Source organism: Pteropus alecto, unplaced genomic scaffold (assembly GCF_000325575.1).
Source record: "Pteropus alecto unplaced genomic scaffold, ASM32557v1 scaffold7, whole genome shotgun sequence".
Classification (NCBI taxonomy): Eukaryota; Metazoa; Chordata; class Mammalia; order Chiroptera; family Pteropodidae; genus Pteropus; species Pteropus alecto.
In genome coordinates, this window is record NW_006494614.1 from 31,616,875 (window position 1) to 31,632,748 (window position 15,874).

The window sequence follows — 15,874 nt, forward strand, 5'->3', positions numbered from 1 at the left end:
AACATAGTATGTGCTGTAGTTTCATTTTTGTGCGTGTGCTCACAAATGCACTTTTAAGTATGATTATAATGCTAACAAAACACTCTTTAGATAGAATTCTGTCACAATTCCTTTGTCTTTAAAAACAACGTTTTGGAAAACCCATTTGTTCTGATCAAAAGAGAACTACAAGCTGTAAATGAGGCTTTTTTTTTTTTTTTTTGCATTAGAACTTTTTTCTGCATCTAAGGCTTAGCAATTAGCTTGAAGAGGTCAGGGGAACATCTGTTTTATGTCTGCCCTTCGACAGAGAATTTGCATGGACAAGAGCATTTACATTCTGAGCACTCTAAAAGGCTGCCTTACCTGTTGGTAACAACACAGAGTTCTCTAGCCTGACAAGCTATCTAGACAGAGGGTTTAGATTTTCCTCTGGCTTAAAAAAGCAAGTTCTTAAGAACCACGAAATGACAGGTCACTTTATTTTCAAATAATAGGTGAACTTTACCTCTTCAGCACATTGAGGATGCTAATTGGTAGATAGCAAATTGCAAACACCAAAAGCACAACCATCAGCATCCGGGCTGTTTTCCGTCTGGCTCGGATCTGCTTTATTTCAGCAGCCACAGCGCTAATCCTGGACTTGGTCTGCTGTCCTGGCCCTCGAGGCTGTGAAACAGGCTGCAGGGGCTTCCATTTTCTCTGAACTACAGATGAAGTTCCAGGGATCTGAAAGGAGGGGAGAACCATTTTTGTTATCTAACTTAGGAAAGTTCCACTTTGGAGAAGTAATTATAAGACACTGTAAAGAGAGTGTCCCAGACGCCTGTGGTCTGAGAGGTTTAAGGGCCTGTTTCCCCAGAACATTTGCTGAATGGAGCATGTTCTTGAGTAATACATTTGAGTGCCAAATAGGAAAAAATAAAGAGTTGAAATATCACCATTTTGTCAAGATCTAAAGAGAGCTGCAAATGGAAAAGATACCTCTTTATAAAAAGAGAAGTTATAATTTCACACAATGAAATATTATTCAACACTATAAAGAAATTAGCTATCAAGTCTTGAAAAGAAGAGAAGAAACTTAAATGCATTTTAATAAGTGAAAGAAGCCAATCTGAAAAGGCTACATACTATATGATTCCAACTATATTACATCCTGGAAAAGGTAAAACCATGAATACACTAAAAAGATCAGTGGCTGCCAGGGACTGAAGTGGGGAAGGATGAGTAGGCAAAGTACAGAGGATTTCTAGAGCAGTGAAATATGCTGTATAATACCATAATGATGGATTCCTGTCATATATTATACAATGTATTTAGATACATTATCCAAACCCATAGAATACACAACATTAAGAGTGAACCATAAAGTAAACTATAGACTTTGGGTATTTATGCTGTGTCAATGTAGGTTCATCAATTGTAACCACTCTTGCAAGAGATACTCATAATGGAGAAGCTGTGTATGAGTGGAGCTAGAGGCATATAGGAATCTCTGTACCTTCTGTTCCATTTTGTGGTAAACCTAAAACTGCTCTAAACAAAACAAACAAAACAAAAAAGAGCAAACTCTTAATTAAAAAAAAAAAAGAGAGAGAGAGAAATAAATACTGGGGAAGAACAGTAAAGGTATGACAATCATATTATCTTTTTAGGAATTCTAGTTCAGCTGAGATACTTAAGTTTAAAGAGAAGGAAAACCTAACAGGTCATTGCAAAGGTAACCTGAACGGATTTTTCATGTTTCAATACTGCCATCTGCTGCCAGATTGAGAGATAGAACTTAATTACCTATTGCTTTTTATTAGGTTTTCTGTTTCCCAGGGTTGGTCAATGCAAACCTTTATATGAAGAGAATAAACAATAAAGAAAATATTCTCTTTGTTGCTTACTATGTATTATGAATTTGCTTGAAACAAATTTTATGGTCTGGCATTTTTAACATGCATACAAAAACACTGGGAATCTCTTGTGATCTTACATTAACATTCCAAATACCTGGAATTTGTAAAGACAGCTATTCGACTTGTATTCTTCTAGGTCTTTTCAAGTTATTTGATAATAGCAGGGAGTCCCTCCAAGTATAATATTTTCTTAATTATAAGCTCATGAAGATTGATAGGGTTTAGTGAGCAAAATAATAAAATTCAGCATGTGCATTTTTTTTAAAGGGAAATGTGCCAGCAAGTGTATATATGGCCATCTTAGTTCTATTAAGATTGTTCAGCTGTTGCTTTTATGTCTGTGCTGCAAACCAGGACAAACCAATGTGTCCCCGTGGTCTCTCAGAATGGATTTTGGATGGATTATCTTGCTTTATACATCACAAGATCCAAGTCTATTAGATGATCTTTGAGAACAGAATTTTACTTTGATGTTCAAATAGATAAAATTAATATATGGACCTTTTGACCATAACTATTTTATCTCAAAAAAGAACAAATGAAGTTAGTGAAAACCTGCCCTTAAATTGAAAAAAAAATGGAAAATTATTTCTCTTCTGACTCTATATGTCCTGTCATGTAGACTGACCTTTTCATATAGTGGTGGCCCTATTCAATATCCTTATCCATTGATAGGCAGGAGATAGAAGCTGAGAATCCTTCCTCTTCTGTAAGTCTCTTTTTAAATAATTGAGGAGAAGCTGTAATGGATGTAGAAAAGTTCCAGAAGACTGTCAGCATGAGTAACCCTATAAATATCTGCTAAATGGCCTTGAACTGTTTTCTAAATGATCTCTGAGAGATCATTAAACTTTAGCAATTGTATTATTGAGTGCTCCCCTGAAAGAAAAAATCAATATCCTGAATCTGATGACTTCTGCAACCATCAGAAACAGAGTTCTCATAAAGAGAAACTGCTACAGGGAGCATGGCTATGGTCCCTGCAATCTGAAAAAAAAAAAAAAAAGCTGTGATAACATCCCCTTTTAGCTGATGATCTATATAAGGATAGAAGATATCTAATCCTGCACTTACTTTGAGGATACATATAAATGTCCCCATCGATAAATTGTGTATATCTAGAGAAAGTCAGCATAATATAAGTATAAATCAATAATATTAACTGAGCACTAAGAACTATGCATAATCTTGAGTAATTGTTAATGCATCCCTAAAAGTAGATTATTAGAAATTTTATCCTATAGATCATCAAGCAGACATTGAGAAGGATTAAATAAAATATTCAAGTCTACATCCTTAATAATTGACATGCTGGAATTTGCACTCAGTTCTGTTTGATTGCAAAGCTCATTTTTTTCTCAAACTTCAACACAATTTGATATGAAAGCCAGGAAATTTTTAAATATATGCTTAGATATACGAAAGCAATAATAAGAATACAAAAGGGCTTTGAAAGATCCGGCTTGCGAGATTGTGCATATGGGAAGGTCTTTCCCCCGCTATGTCAGTAAGGGCTCAATAATCTCTGGAAAGTGTACGTGCTCACACACACACACACACACACACACACACACACACACACACACATGCCACTTTTATTCCACCATTATAAATAAACTTTTTAAATTATCTTTGACATAAAAATATATTCTGGAAAAGGTATTATTACAATTATTAATTGGAAATATATAAATAATGGACCTTGAAATCTGCTCTGTCTTAAGAAGTATTTGTGACCAGGATAACATAAGCAAAAGGCAAACACACTGCAGACATTAAAAGGGAATAAGAGGATATTATGAACAACCAATAAGTTTTCAAACCCAAATCAAATAGATAAATACTTTGGAAAATAAAGATTACCAAAACTAACACTGTATTACGAACCTTGCTACAAAGAAACTTTAGGCCCAGATAGATTTGTTGATGAATCCAACCAAACAGTAGAGAACAAATAATACTAATTTTATTCTTACTTCTTCTGAAATTCAAAGAAACAATAACATTTCCAACTAATTTTATGAGGCCAGTTACCCTAATAATCAAAGATACGACAATGAGAAAAAGAACCCATTGACCAAATATCTCTCATGAATAGTGATAAAAAAACTTCTTAAAAATATATTCTCAAATCAAATCAAAAAGGTAATAGATATCACTCAACAAATCGATCAGATTTATTATAGCAATGCAGTGTTGGTTTAACATTCAGAAATCATTGTAATTTATCCTATTAACAGAATAAAAGAGAAAAACATCATCTCAATAAAGGAAAGGCATTATAAAAATTCAATACCTTTTCATGATAAAATTCTCATTAAACTAGCAAACTAGTAATAGAAGAAAACTTTCTCTACGTGATAAAGGGCATCTATGAAAAGCCTTTAGCTATTATCCTACCCAGTGGTAAAAGATGAACAAACACTTCTCTCTAAGATTGAGAATAGGGCAATAAAGTCTTCTCTTACCACTTTCTACTCGATAATTGTAGTGGAAGTCCTAGCCAGTACAAGGACATAAGAAAAACAGATAAAAGGCAGAGAGATTGAGAAGGTATTATTGTTTACAAAGAAAATCATAAAAAATCTACAAAAAAAAGCCACTAGAACTAGTACATAAATGTAGCAATGTGCAAGACATAAAATCAGTAAACAAAAAAAATTGAATTTCTATATACCAGCCAATAAACAATTAGAAAATTAAAGAACACAAATTTCAACAGCAAAAACATGTATTCTTAGGGATACATTTAACAAAATGTGGACAATATATGTATCCAGAAATTTATGAAAATTGCTGAATTAATATCGAAGACCTAAATAAATGGAGAGACCTAAATAAATGTTCATGGATGAGAATACTTAATATTGTTAATATGGTACTTCTCCCTCAAATGGATCTATAGATTCAGTGCAATAAATTTCATTCCAAATAATAGCGATCTTTTTGTAGAAATTGAAATAGTGATTTTTTTAAAACGTTCATGATAATGCAAAGGACTTGGAATAGCCAAAACAATTTTTAAAAATGAACAAATCTGGAGGACTCGTATCATCTGATTTTTAGACTTATAATAAAACTACATACATAATATGTATGATTGTGAATATTTCAGAGGAAAAAAGAGGATAAGCCTGATATATAAAATTTGCAAGTTATCTCATTTTAAAAAAAGCGCTTGGAAAAGAGATCACCTAAAAAATGGTATAGAGTTCTGAAGGAACCTAGTAAAGAGTCATTTAATGGCCAAGGAACAGGGTATAAATAAAACAAAGAGAAGCAGAAAGACTGGTAGGAGGTCACGAGAAGGGAATATATGAACAATGAAGCCGTGAACAGCATTGCTCAATGCTGGCAAATGATCAAGCAAGAAAGTTTTAGAAAAGATTTTTTGGAAATCATTGCTGACTTCAGTGAGCACTGTTTCACTGCAGTGATGGAACTTGAATGAAATAAGCTGAGAAATCAATGGGGGTGGGCAGTGTTGAGAAAAGGGAGCCAACAAATACAAATGTCACATATTTTATCCAGGAGAATGAGAAACAAGGAGTTAAGTTAGTAGCTGAAAGCATATGAGAGTTTGGATGATGGCTTTTTCTTAGGAGTCAGTACTTAACAGGAGCATAGTTCTTTGTCTTTCTTTTCTGTTCTTTAACGCATTACCCACTTTATTATAATAGAGTTCAACTGATAGTTGTTAGATGCTGTCTCACATGAAACAATAACCTCCTTATAGTAATCTGTCTGGCAGAAACAACAGGACTTTTTCTTGTTCCTTATATCCAGTACCATTTGAGGAGGATTGTGTTAGAAGACCCAGCGACATTTTTTATGCTTACCTTTGACTTCTTTTTTAAAAAAATTTTTGTATTTGTATTTTTTTCATTATAGTTCACATACAATATTATATTAGTTTAAGGTGTAAAGCACAGTGATTAGACATTTATATGTGATCGCCCCAATAAATTCAATACCCATTTGACACCATGCATAGTTATTATAGTACTACTGACTATATTCTCCATGCTATATTCTCCATCCCCATGACTATTTTGGAACTATCGATTTGTACTTCTTAATCCTCTCCCCTGTCACTCACCCTCCCACTCCCTAGTGAGACAACCATCAAAATGCAGTTTCTATGAGATCGTTTCTGTTGTTTGTTTGTTATCTTGTTCTCTAGCTTCCACATATGATATTTGTCTTTCTCTGTCTAACTTATTCCACTCAGCACAATACCCTCTAGGTCCATCCATGTTGTTGCATAAGAAAAGATTATATTCTTTTTTATGGCTGAGTAATATTCCATTTTATATGCATGTGTGTGTGTGTGTGTGTGTATACACATCTCACCTCTTATCAATTAATAAACACCCAAGATGCCTCCAATGTCTGGCTACTGTAAATAATGCTGCAATGAACATATCGATTCACATGTCCCTTTGAAGTAATGTTTTGAGTTTCTACAGATAAATACCCAGAAGTGAGATAATTGAGTCCTTCTTTGTCTCTTGTTATAGCCTTGGTTTTAAAGGCTATTTTGTCTGGTATAAGTACTGCTACCCTAGATTTTTTTTCTTTTCATTTTCATGAAACATCTTTTTTATTCCTTTACTTTCAGTCTGTGTGTGTCTTTTGATCTGAAGTGAGTCTCTTATAGGCAGCATATGTAAGGGTCTTGTTATCCATTCAGCCACTCTATCTTTTGATTGGAGCTTTAATTCATTTACATTTAAAGTAATTGTTGATAGATATGTAGTTATTGCCATTTTATTATTCATATTTTTTATTTCTTTTTTCTTCTTCCTCTTAAATAAGGCCCTCCAACATTTCCTATAATACTAGCTTGTGATGATGAATTCCTTTAGCTTTTTCTTGTCTGGGAATCTCTTTATTTATCCTTGGATTCTAAATTACAGCTTTGTTGGCTAAAGTCATTTCGGTTGTAGGTCCTTAATTTTCATCACTTTGAATATTTCATTCCAATCCCTTCTGGCTTGCAAAGTTTCTGTTGAGAAATCAGCTGACAGTCTTATGGGAACTCCTTTGTAGGTAACTAACTGGTTTTTTCTTGCTGCTTTTAAGATTCTCTCATTATATTTAACATTTGGCATTTTAAGTATGCTGTGTCATTGCGTAGGCTTCTTTGGGTTCATCTTGTTTGGGACTCTGCACTTCCTGGGCTTGTATGTTTATTTCCTTCACTAGGTTAGGGAAGATTTTAGTCATTATTCCTTGAAATAGGTTTTCAGTTTCTTGCTCTCTCTCTTCTCCTTCTGGCAACCCTATGATGAAAATGTTGGTATGCTTGATGTTCTCAGAGGACCCTCAAACTATCCTCATTTTTCAGATTCATTTTTCTCGCAGCTATTCTGATTGGGAGTTTTCTGCTACCTTATCTTCTAAATCACTGATTCGATCCTCTGCTTCATCTAATTTACTGTTAATTCCTCCTAAGGTATTCTTTATTTTAGTTATTGTATTCTTCAGTTCTGACTGGTTCTTTTCTATGTTTTCTATCTCTACTTTTGTTTTCTATCTCTTTGTTAAAGTTCTCAGTGAGTTCATCTACTCTTCCTCTAAGTTCATTGAGCATCCTTATAACAAGTGATTTGAACTCTGCATCTGCTAGATTGCTTGTCTCTATTTTGTTTAGTTCCTTTTCTGTAGCTTTGTTCTGTTCTTTCATTTGAGATATATTTCTTTGTCTTCCCATTTTGGCTGCCTACTTGTGTTTGTTTCTATGTATTAGATAGGGCTGCTATGTCTCCCATTCTTAGTAGAGTAACCTTCTGTAGTTGGTGTGATGTGGGTCCCAGCAGCACAGTCTTCCCTGGTCACCGGAGCCATGTGCTCCAAGTAGGTTCTTCATATGAGTTGTGTGTGCCCTCCTGTTGCACTTGAGCCTTGGTTGCTATTTGTTCTTCAGTGGGAGAGACTGACCCTGGGACTGATTGGTTGTGATTACTGGAGGAGCTGTTGTGCAGGGGCTGATTCTACAGAGCAGGAGTCATTTTAGCAGGGCTCTGGTGACTGCCCTATCCACTCTTTGGGTGTATTGTTCTCAGATGTGATCCCAAGTGTGGTGCTCCAGCTCAGACTGAAGCTGACCACTGGGCATGCAGCCCAGGGCCTCCTGGGAGGGGCCCTGCTGCAGGCCAAGTTCAGTTGCCCTGCCTGGGGCCACCTGATATGAGCGACCAAGCAATCTGCAGATGGCTGCCACCCACGCTGGGCTTGATGTGCCTCGTGAGGCCAAGCTGCAAACAGGCCGGCTGCCAATGGTGCCGGGCTTGAGGCTGCTTAGCAAGAGGCACAAGGCACATTGAGACCAGATGTGGCTTGTTTAGGTTTGTGAATGTTTGAGAGATTTTATGAAAGTCTACTGCATGAGCCAAGATAGGCCATTTTGATGGAAGATCTACTGGAAGTGTCTTGGGAGGGCTCTCACATTGGTCAGGGGAGGAGTCTCAGAGAATCATAAGGGGGAGGTGACCAATGTTGATGTTGATGGAGACTCAGGTATGGTACCCACCTAGGTCTGCAAGCAGGTGGAGGAGGGCTCAGCAAAGGAACAAATGCCCTCTACCAGCACTTCTATCCAAGAGAAAGCTGCCCCTCCAGCCCTTGTCCTGAAGCCAGACAACTCTATAACTCCCCATATGACCCTGGCACCTCTCGAGCTGCTGCCCTAGAGCTAGAGCTCAGAGCAGGTGAGTCCATCCCCAAGTAAGTCTGTGACTCCTTCAGCACTCTGTCTTACTCAGCCACAACCTCCACCCGTGTGTGGGATCAGCCTGTTTTGTGTCTCAAAGTGGCCTCTTCTGTGTGTCCTCGGTTGTAGAACTTCTGTTCAGCCAGACTCCAGGTGGCTCCCAGCAATGGCTATTCTGTAGTTTAGTTGTACTTTGATATGGTTGTGAGAGGAGGCAAGCACAGCATTTACCTACTCTGCCATATTAACCGGACACTACCTCTGACTTCTTGACAAGTTTTTTTTTTTTACCCTGGCACTGCTCTTTCAGAGTTTAGATATACATACTAAGTTTTATGATGAGGATCATAACTATTTTCTTTGCTCCAGCTCTTGACTTTATCTCACAGTAAACAGCTCTACTTTCAAATACTACAAATAGCTCTTATAGACTACAGCTGCTCTCCCTGATCCACTCACCACCACCCACTGACCCATGCCTCTTGTCTCTTGTCAGTTCCCAGATCTGTTGTCTCTCAACATTATTTTCCATCATATGGTCAATTAGCTCGTTTTTCTTCTCCTCCTCCTCCTCCTCCTCCTGCTCCTTTTTTTTTTTTTTTTGGTAGAAATTGGTTTCCCCTCTCTTCTGGGATCCAATATATGGTTTTCACAGAATAGTTCCTCATGTGCTTCTGAACTTCTTTGAAAGGACCTTAAAATTTATAGTCACAAAGAATCTTTGAATAGGTCCCATTATATACTTTCATTACATCAAAATGTCAAATTGTGTGTTTAACTTATTCTCCTTCCCTACAGTTTCAGTAGAAGAATTTTCTAAAAACTTTTTTCCATCTTTATTTTTTTATTTTTAAAAACATCATTTTTTCTTTTTTAAAAACAGATTTTTTGAGATATAATTTACATGCCATAAATTCATTCTTTAAAGGGATATAATTAAGTGGCTTTTTCATATATTTACAGAGTTGTGCAATTATCACATCGCTATCTAATTCCAGAACATTTAAATCACCCCAAAATAAAACTTCAAACCCATTAGCATTCACTCTCCACTGCCCCATTCTACCTCCTCTGCCAACTACAAATCTTTCTGGCACTACGAATTTGCCCATACACTACATTTTTTTCATGTAAATAGTCTCGAATAATATGTGGTCTTTTGTGTCTTTTTTTTTTTTCAGTTAACAATGTTTTCAAGTTTCATCTATGTTGAAGGATATATAAATACTTCATTTATTTTTATAGCTAAAAAATGGTATGTATATACCACAGTTATTTTATCCATTCATAAATTGATAAATATTGAGTTTACTTTTTCATTTTTGCTATTATGTATAACGCTGCTGTAAACATCCATATTTAAGTTTTTTTGTGTAGACATTTTCAATTCTCTTGGGTATATACGTGGAGATCAAATTGGTGGGTAACATGGTAATCATCTGCTTAAGATTTTGAGAAACTGCCAAACTGTTTTTCAGAGTTATGTATCATCATGGGTCTATTGAGATGATCATGCGATATTTGTCTTTTATTTATTATTTATTTGTTTGTTTGTTTGTTTATTTATTTAATTGAATAAATGACTTAATTTTTTTTTTTCCCGTCTACCTAACACATGATGATTTTCATGTGTTAAATCTATGTTGCATTGCTGAGCAAAATTACAGTTTGGTCATCATGTATAACCATTTTTATATATTAAATTTGGTTTGCTAGTAGTTTGTTGAGTATATTAACACCTATATTCATAAGTATATCAATCTATAGTTTTTTTGTAATATCTTTGTCTGGTTTTAATAACAATGTAATTCTTACCTCATGTTCCCTTCTCTTCTATATTTTGGAAGAATTTGTGAAAGTTTGGTATTAATTTTTCTCTAAACATTTGGTAGAATTCAATATTGAAGTTCTCTAGGCTTTTCTCTGTGGAAAGTTTCTTCATTACTACTGTAGTAGGTTTATTCAGATATTTCTAATTCTCTTTCAATTTTAGAGGTTTGTGTCTTTTTACAATCTTATCCATTTCTTCTATTATTTAATTTGTTGGCATACAATGGTTCATAGTATCACCCTATTCCCTTGCTTTTTAAAAAACTTCTGTAATGTCTATGGTTATTTCTCTCTTTCACTTTTGATTTTAGTAATCTGAATTTTCTGTTTTCTTGGCTAATTTAAGTATCAAGTTCTGTTTTTGAGTTTGAGAAATAAATGTTTGTCATTATCTCTGATCTTATAAAAGGACCAACTTTCAGTTTTATTGACTTTATTGTTTTCTTTTACTTTATTTACACTCTAATCTCTATTATTTCCTTCCTACTATTTGCTTTGGTTTTTAATATTTTTTCTATTTCTAATTTCTTATGGTAGAATGTTATGTTATTGATTTGAGACCTTTTTTCTTTTTGAATATAGCTATTTAGAGCTGTCAATTTTTCTCCAACTGCTTCTTTACTGCATTTCATAAGTTTTGATATACTGTTTTCACTTTCATTCAAAATATTTCTAACTTATCTTGTGATTTCTTCTTTTATCTATTGGTTATTTAAAAGTGTAATGTTTAATTTCCATATATTTGTGAATTTCCTAATTTTATTTCTAAGATTAATTTCCAGTATAATTCCATTGGAGTGGGAGAATGTACTTTATTATAATTTCAATCATTTTAAGTGTTTTTAAGCTTGCTTTGTGGTCTAGCATATGATCTGGCCAGGAGAAGATTCTATGTGTACCTGGGATGAATGTGCATTTTCCTGTTTTTGACTGAGTGTTTTATAGATATCCGTAGGTCTAGTTGTTTGATAGTTTTGTTCATATATTTTATTTCCTGTTACCTTCTGCCTCGTTTTTCTACCTATTACTGAAAGAGGAGTATTAGAACTTTTAACTATTATTGTTGAATTGTCTATCTTTAATTCTGTTAGTTTTTCCTTTGTGTATTGTGGATTTCAGTCGGTAAGTGCAGATATATATATTATTTCTATTTTGTTCCTCCATTCCTCCATTGCTACTTTATTTTGTGTTAAGTAGATTTTTTTTGGTAAATCATTTTAATTATCTTGTTTCTTTCCATACAATTAAAAATTCAAACAATCTATTTAGATTAATGCCAAGTTTTTTAAAATCAACTTTTTAATCTTAAATCTACATAACAAAATTTATAACTGTAACCGGTTTTTAATAGCTAAGACTTTTTTAAAAATTATTTTTCAGTTACAGTTGACATACAATATTATATTAGTTTTAGATGTATAACATAGTAATTAGACATTTATATACCTTATGAAGTGATTACTTCAATAAGTCTACTCCAATAAGTTTACTCCAATAAGTCTACTCCAATAAGATCTACTCCAATAAGTCTACTACACATCTGACACCAATAGGTTATTACAATATTATTTACTGCATTCCCTATGCTGTACTTTACATCTTCATGACTATTTTTATAACTGGCAGTTTGTACTTAATCTCTTTCAACATTTTCCCTAATCCCTCTGGCAACCATCTGGCAACCATCAATTTGTTCTCTATCTGTGAGTTTGTTTCTGTTCTGTTTGTTCATTTATTTTGTTTTCTAGATTCCCCTGACATTAATCTTAGCAGAATTTTTTGGACATGTCTCCCAGGACAAAGCCAACAATAGTGAAAATAAATAAAGGGTACTTCATCAAAATAAAAATGTTTTGCACCACAAAGGAAGCCATCAACAACAAAAGGCAACCTACCAAATGGGAGAAGATATTTGCAAAACATACATCTGATAGGGAGTTAATATCCAAAAATACAAGGAATTCATACAACTCAATAGCACGCGGACACACACACACACACACACACACAAATATACATAAAAAGATGCTCAACAACACTAACCATCAAGAAATGCAAACCAAAACAATTAGATACTTCCTCACACCTGTTAGAATGGCTATCATAAATAAATCAACAAATAACAAGTGCTCGTGAGAATGTGGGCAAAAGAGAATCCTCATTCATTGTAAATTGGATTATAAATTGGTGTAGCCACTATAAAAAAAAAAAAAAACAGTCTGAAAGTCCCTCAAAAATTAAAAATAGAACTATCTTATGACCCAGCAATTCTACTTCTGGTATTTATCCAAAGAAATCCAAAACATTAATTTAAAAAGCACCTCTATGTTTACTGATGCATTATTTACAATAAACAAGGTATGGAAACAACTTAAGTGTCCATCAATAGATAAATGGATAAGAATATTACTCAGACATTAAAAAGAATAAAATCTAGCCATTTGTGACAATATAGATAAATATAGAGGGACAGTATTATGCTAAGTGAAATAAGTCAGACAGTAAAATAGATGAATGCCAACTTAATTTTGACAGTATGCAAAAACTTTCCTCCAATATAGTATTGTTCCTTCCTCTTGCCTTTGAATTACATCTTTATAAGCTGAATCTTCAGTTTTATAATCATTGCTTCACATATTGTCTTTTAAGTCAAATAGAAGAAAAAAATAATTACAAATGAAAATACATTTTTATTCTCTCTTATATTTACCTACGTAGTTACCTTTACTGATGCTCTTTGTTTCTATGTGTGGACTTGAGTTACTGCCTTTTGATTCTGCCTCTGTAATCACAATTTTCTATCTATTTTCTCATACTAGACTGACTTGTCATCACCTAATACTAAGTTCTCTTAGAAGACTGCTGAACAATAAAGATCATTAGAGGAGGCTGTGATAAAAGCTGAGACAGGGAAGGTCTTTCAAAGTTGGAAAAAACTTGGAAAGTTGAAATTTAGTTTCATACTCAAATATCTACCAAAGTTCACCCCCAGCTCCTCACATAGTACAAGATACATAGTAGTTGCTTAATAAATACTTGTGGAATGAATTAACATGAGTCCACATGACGATTAAGATTAAAATGTTGAATTATATGAGAGCTAGAACTGGAAAGAATGCTGACAGGTACGCACAGGGTCAAGTAAACTAAGAATAAGCAGGTCTTAAAAAGAAGAGTTTTAGAGAAGAGTCTGTAGGATTTCAAGACTGAGTGAATTCTCAGAATCACACTGTCAAAGAGGTGATTTAAGTTGTTGATTAAAGCAAAGCATTGGATAATTCTTTTATTGGGGCATAAAGTTCTTGGGAAAGTCAGAAAAGGACACACACTTTGCTCACTAATTACCTTATACTTACTAACTCCAAAATATTCAACAGATTCCATGCATCTTTGTAAAATGAGCAAACAGGACAAGGCCTTCATTTGATGGCTCACTTGATTTAGCCCATGGCACACATAATGCCTTGGAATTCTGTTTATAGACATTAAGAGTTGGAAATTGAGAGTTGCTCAAGCAGAATTTTACAAAATCACCCATTTGGGGTTAATTTACTTTATTGTGGCTGCTAAAGCAAACTCAGCTGAACTTGCCATTTTCTATTTCAATATGTTTTGTAAATGTTTTTAGCTTCACAGCCAAGACATTTTACTGCAAATCTTTTGATTCATATGGCTCGTACTAACCAGGACAATTATTCAAAGGAATGTGTATTATTTCTAAACTTGTAATACAATTTTGAACTTCTTTTAGAGTTTGGGAGATAAAGAACCATAAGCTTAAATAATAAGGAAGTAAATTTGTTGGGGTTTGGTAGTTATACAATTATTCAACAAAATTTTTTTCGAATACTTCATTGTGCGAGGTACAACGTTAAGAGTTGGGGATACAATGATGAATACTAAAGATTCAAGTACCACCAAGGAGTTTTAAATTTATGTCAATCTGTAAATAAATGAAAATAGCAAACATAAGAATCTATTATATGTAATGCATACTAACCAGTAAAAATATAAAACTGGTAAATGCTCTTAAGACTGAACATTCCTAGTCTAAATCTAAAATAATTTTTATTCCTACATGCCCATTAAATGCTTTTTCTCCAAGAAATTTTTCAAATTCTAATTTTCCTCTGAACTTTTTTTTCTGAGTGACCAGGCAATGGATTCTCCTTGTCCTCTTCTATCTAAACCTTGTAAGCACTTTCTCCTATCCTTTTACTCAACTTTTTCTTATAAAATATTTATTGAGAAACTGATATGAGCTAAGCATGTACTAAATGGAAGTATACAAAATGAAGGCAAGAATGTACTGTCTTCAACTTAATAGAGTAGAGGAGATAGACAAATAAAAATTCCTGATAGTGTTATTTAAAAGTGCTAAAAAAAGAGATCTATTTATGAAAGTAGTGAGTTCTGGTCGAGATGGTGGAGTAGGTAGATGCTGTGCTTGCCACCTCTGACAACCACATCAAAATTACAACTAACTTGCAGAACAACCATCACTGAGAATCACCTTAAGTCCAGCTGAACAGAAATCCTATAACTAAAGACATACAGAAGAAGCAAAAAGACTGGTAGAAGAGGAGAGAATTGGAATAGTCTGGTCTTACACCCATGTGTAGTAGTAAAAAATCAGGAGAAATAGGAGTAGAGGTCCCCCCTGAGGAGTGAGGGGTCCAACTCCACACCGGGTTTCCCAGCTCAGGGCTCCAGTGCCAGGAAGAGAAGTCTCCACAAACTCTGGCTGTGAAAACCAGTGGAGATTGTGGCTGAGTGAGATGAAGGGATGCTGGAGTCCCAAGCATTCCTCTTAAAAGGCTTGTATGTGAACTTACTTGCTGACAGACTCACTGGCTCTGAGCTCCAGCCCTGGAGCAGCAGCTTGAAAGGCACCAGGAACATATGGGGAGGAACTGGCTTCAGGGCGAGGGCAGAGGGGCAGCTTTCTCCCAGATAGGAATGCTGGTGAAATCCATTGTTTCTTTGTGGAATCCTTCCCTCTCTGAGTGTGCAGGCCTAGGTACTGCCATATCTGAGTCTCCATCAACATGGCTAACACTGGTCGCCCTGCCCTGATGATGCTCTGAAACCCTGCCCCACTCAGCTTGCAGGCCCACTGAAGCCACTTCCAGTGGCTTTTGCATACAAACAACCTATCTTGGCTCATGTTGTGAATTTTCTTAAAATCTATCAAAAATTCACAAACCCCAAACAAGCAGCATCTGGCCTTGGTGTGCCCTGTACCTCTTGCTGAGCAGCCCCAAGCCCAGCACTGGTAAAGCTGGCCTTTGTTCAAGGGCTGGCCTTTCCTAGGCACCTCTAAGCCCAGCACAAGTAGCAACCATCTGCAGATAACTTTGTAGCTCATACCAAGTAGCCCTAGGCCAGGCACAGGCTGCAGCTGAACTTGACCTGAAACAGAGGTCCTCCAAAGAGGTGCCAGAAC

At 35.0% G+C, this 15,874-nt stretch overlaps 1 protein-coding gene across 1 annotated transcript in view; it reads right to left on the reverse strand.

The window, feature by feature from the left end:
• The window catches only part of HCRTR2 (hypocretin receptor 2), a 113,522-nt gene that overhangs the window by 4,645 nt on the left and 93,003 nt on the right, over positions 1–15,874 (reverse strand). The window contains exon 5 of the mRNA XM_006926427.2: positions 488–708. Coding sequence (XP_006926489.1) covers positions 488–708 — 221 coding nt within the window. The remainder of the gene's footprint in view (positions 1–487; positions 709–15,874) is intronic.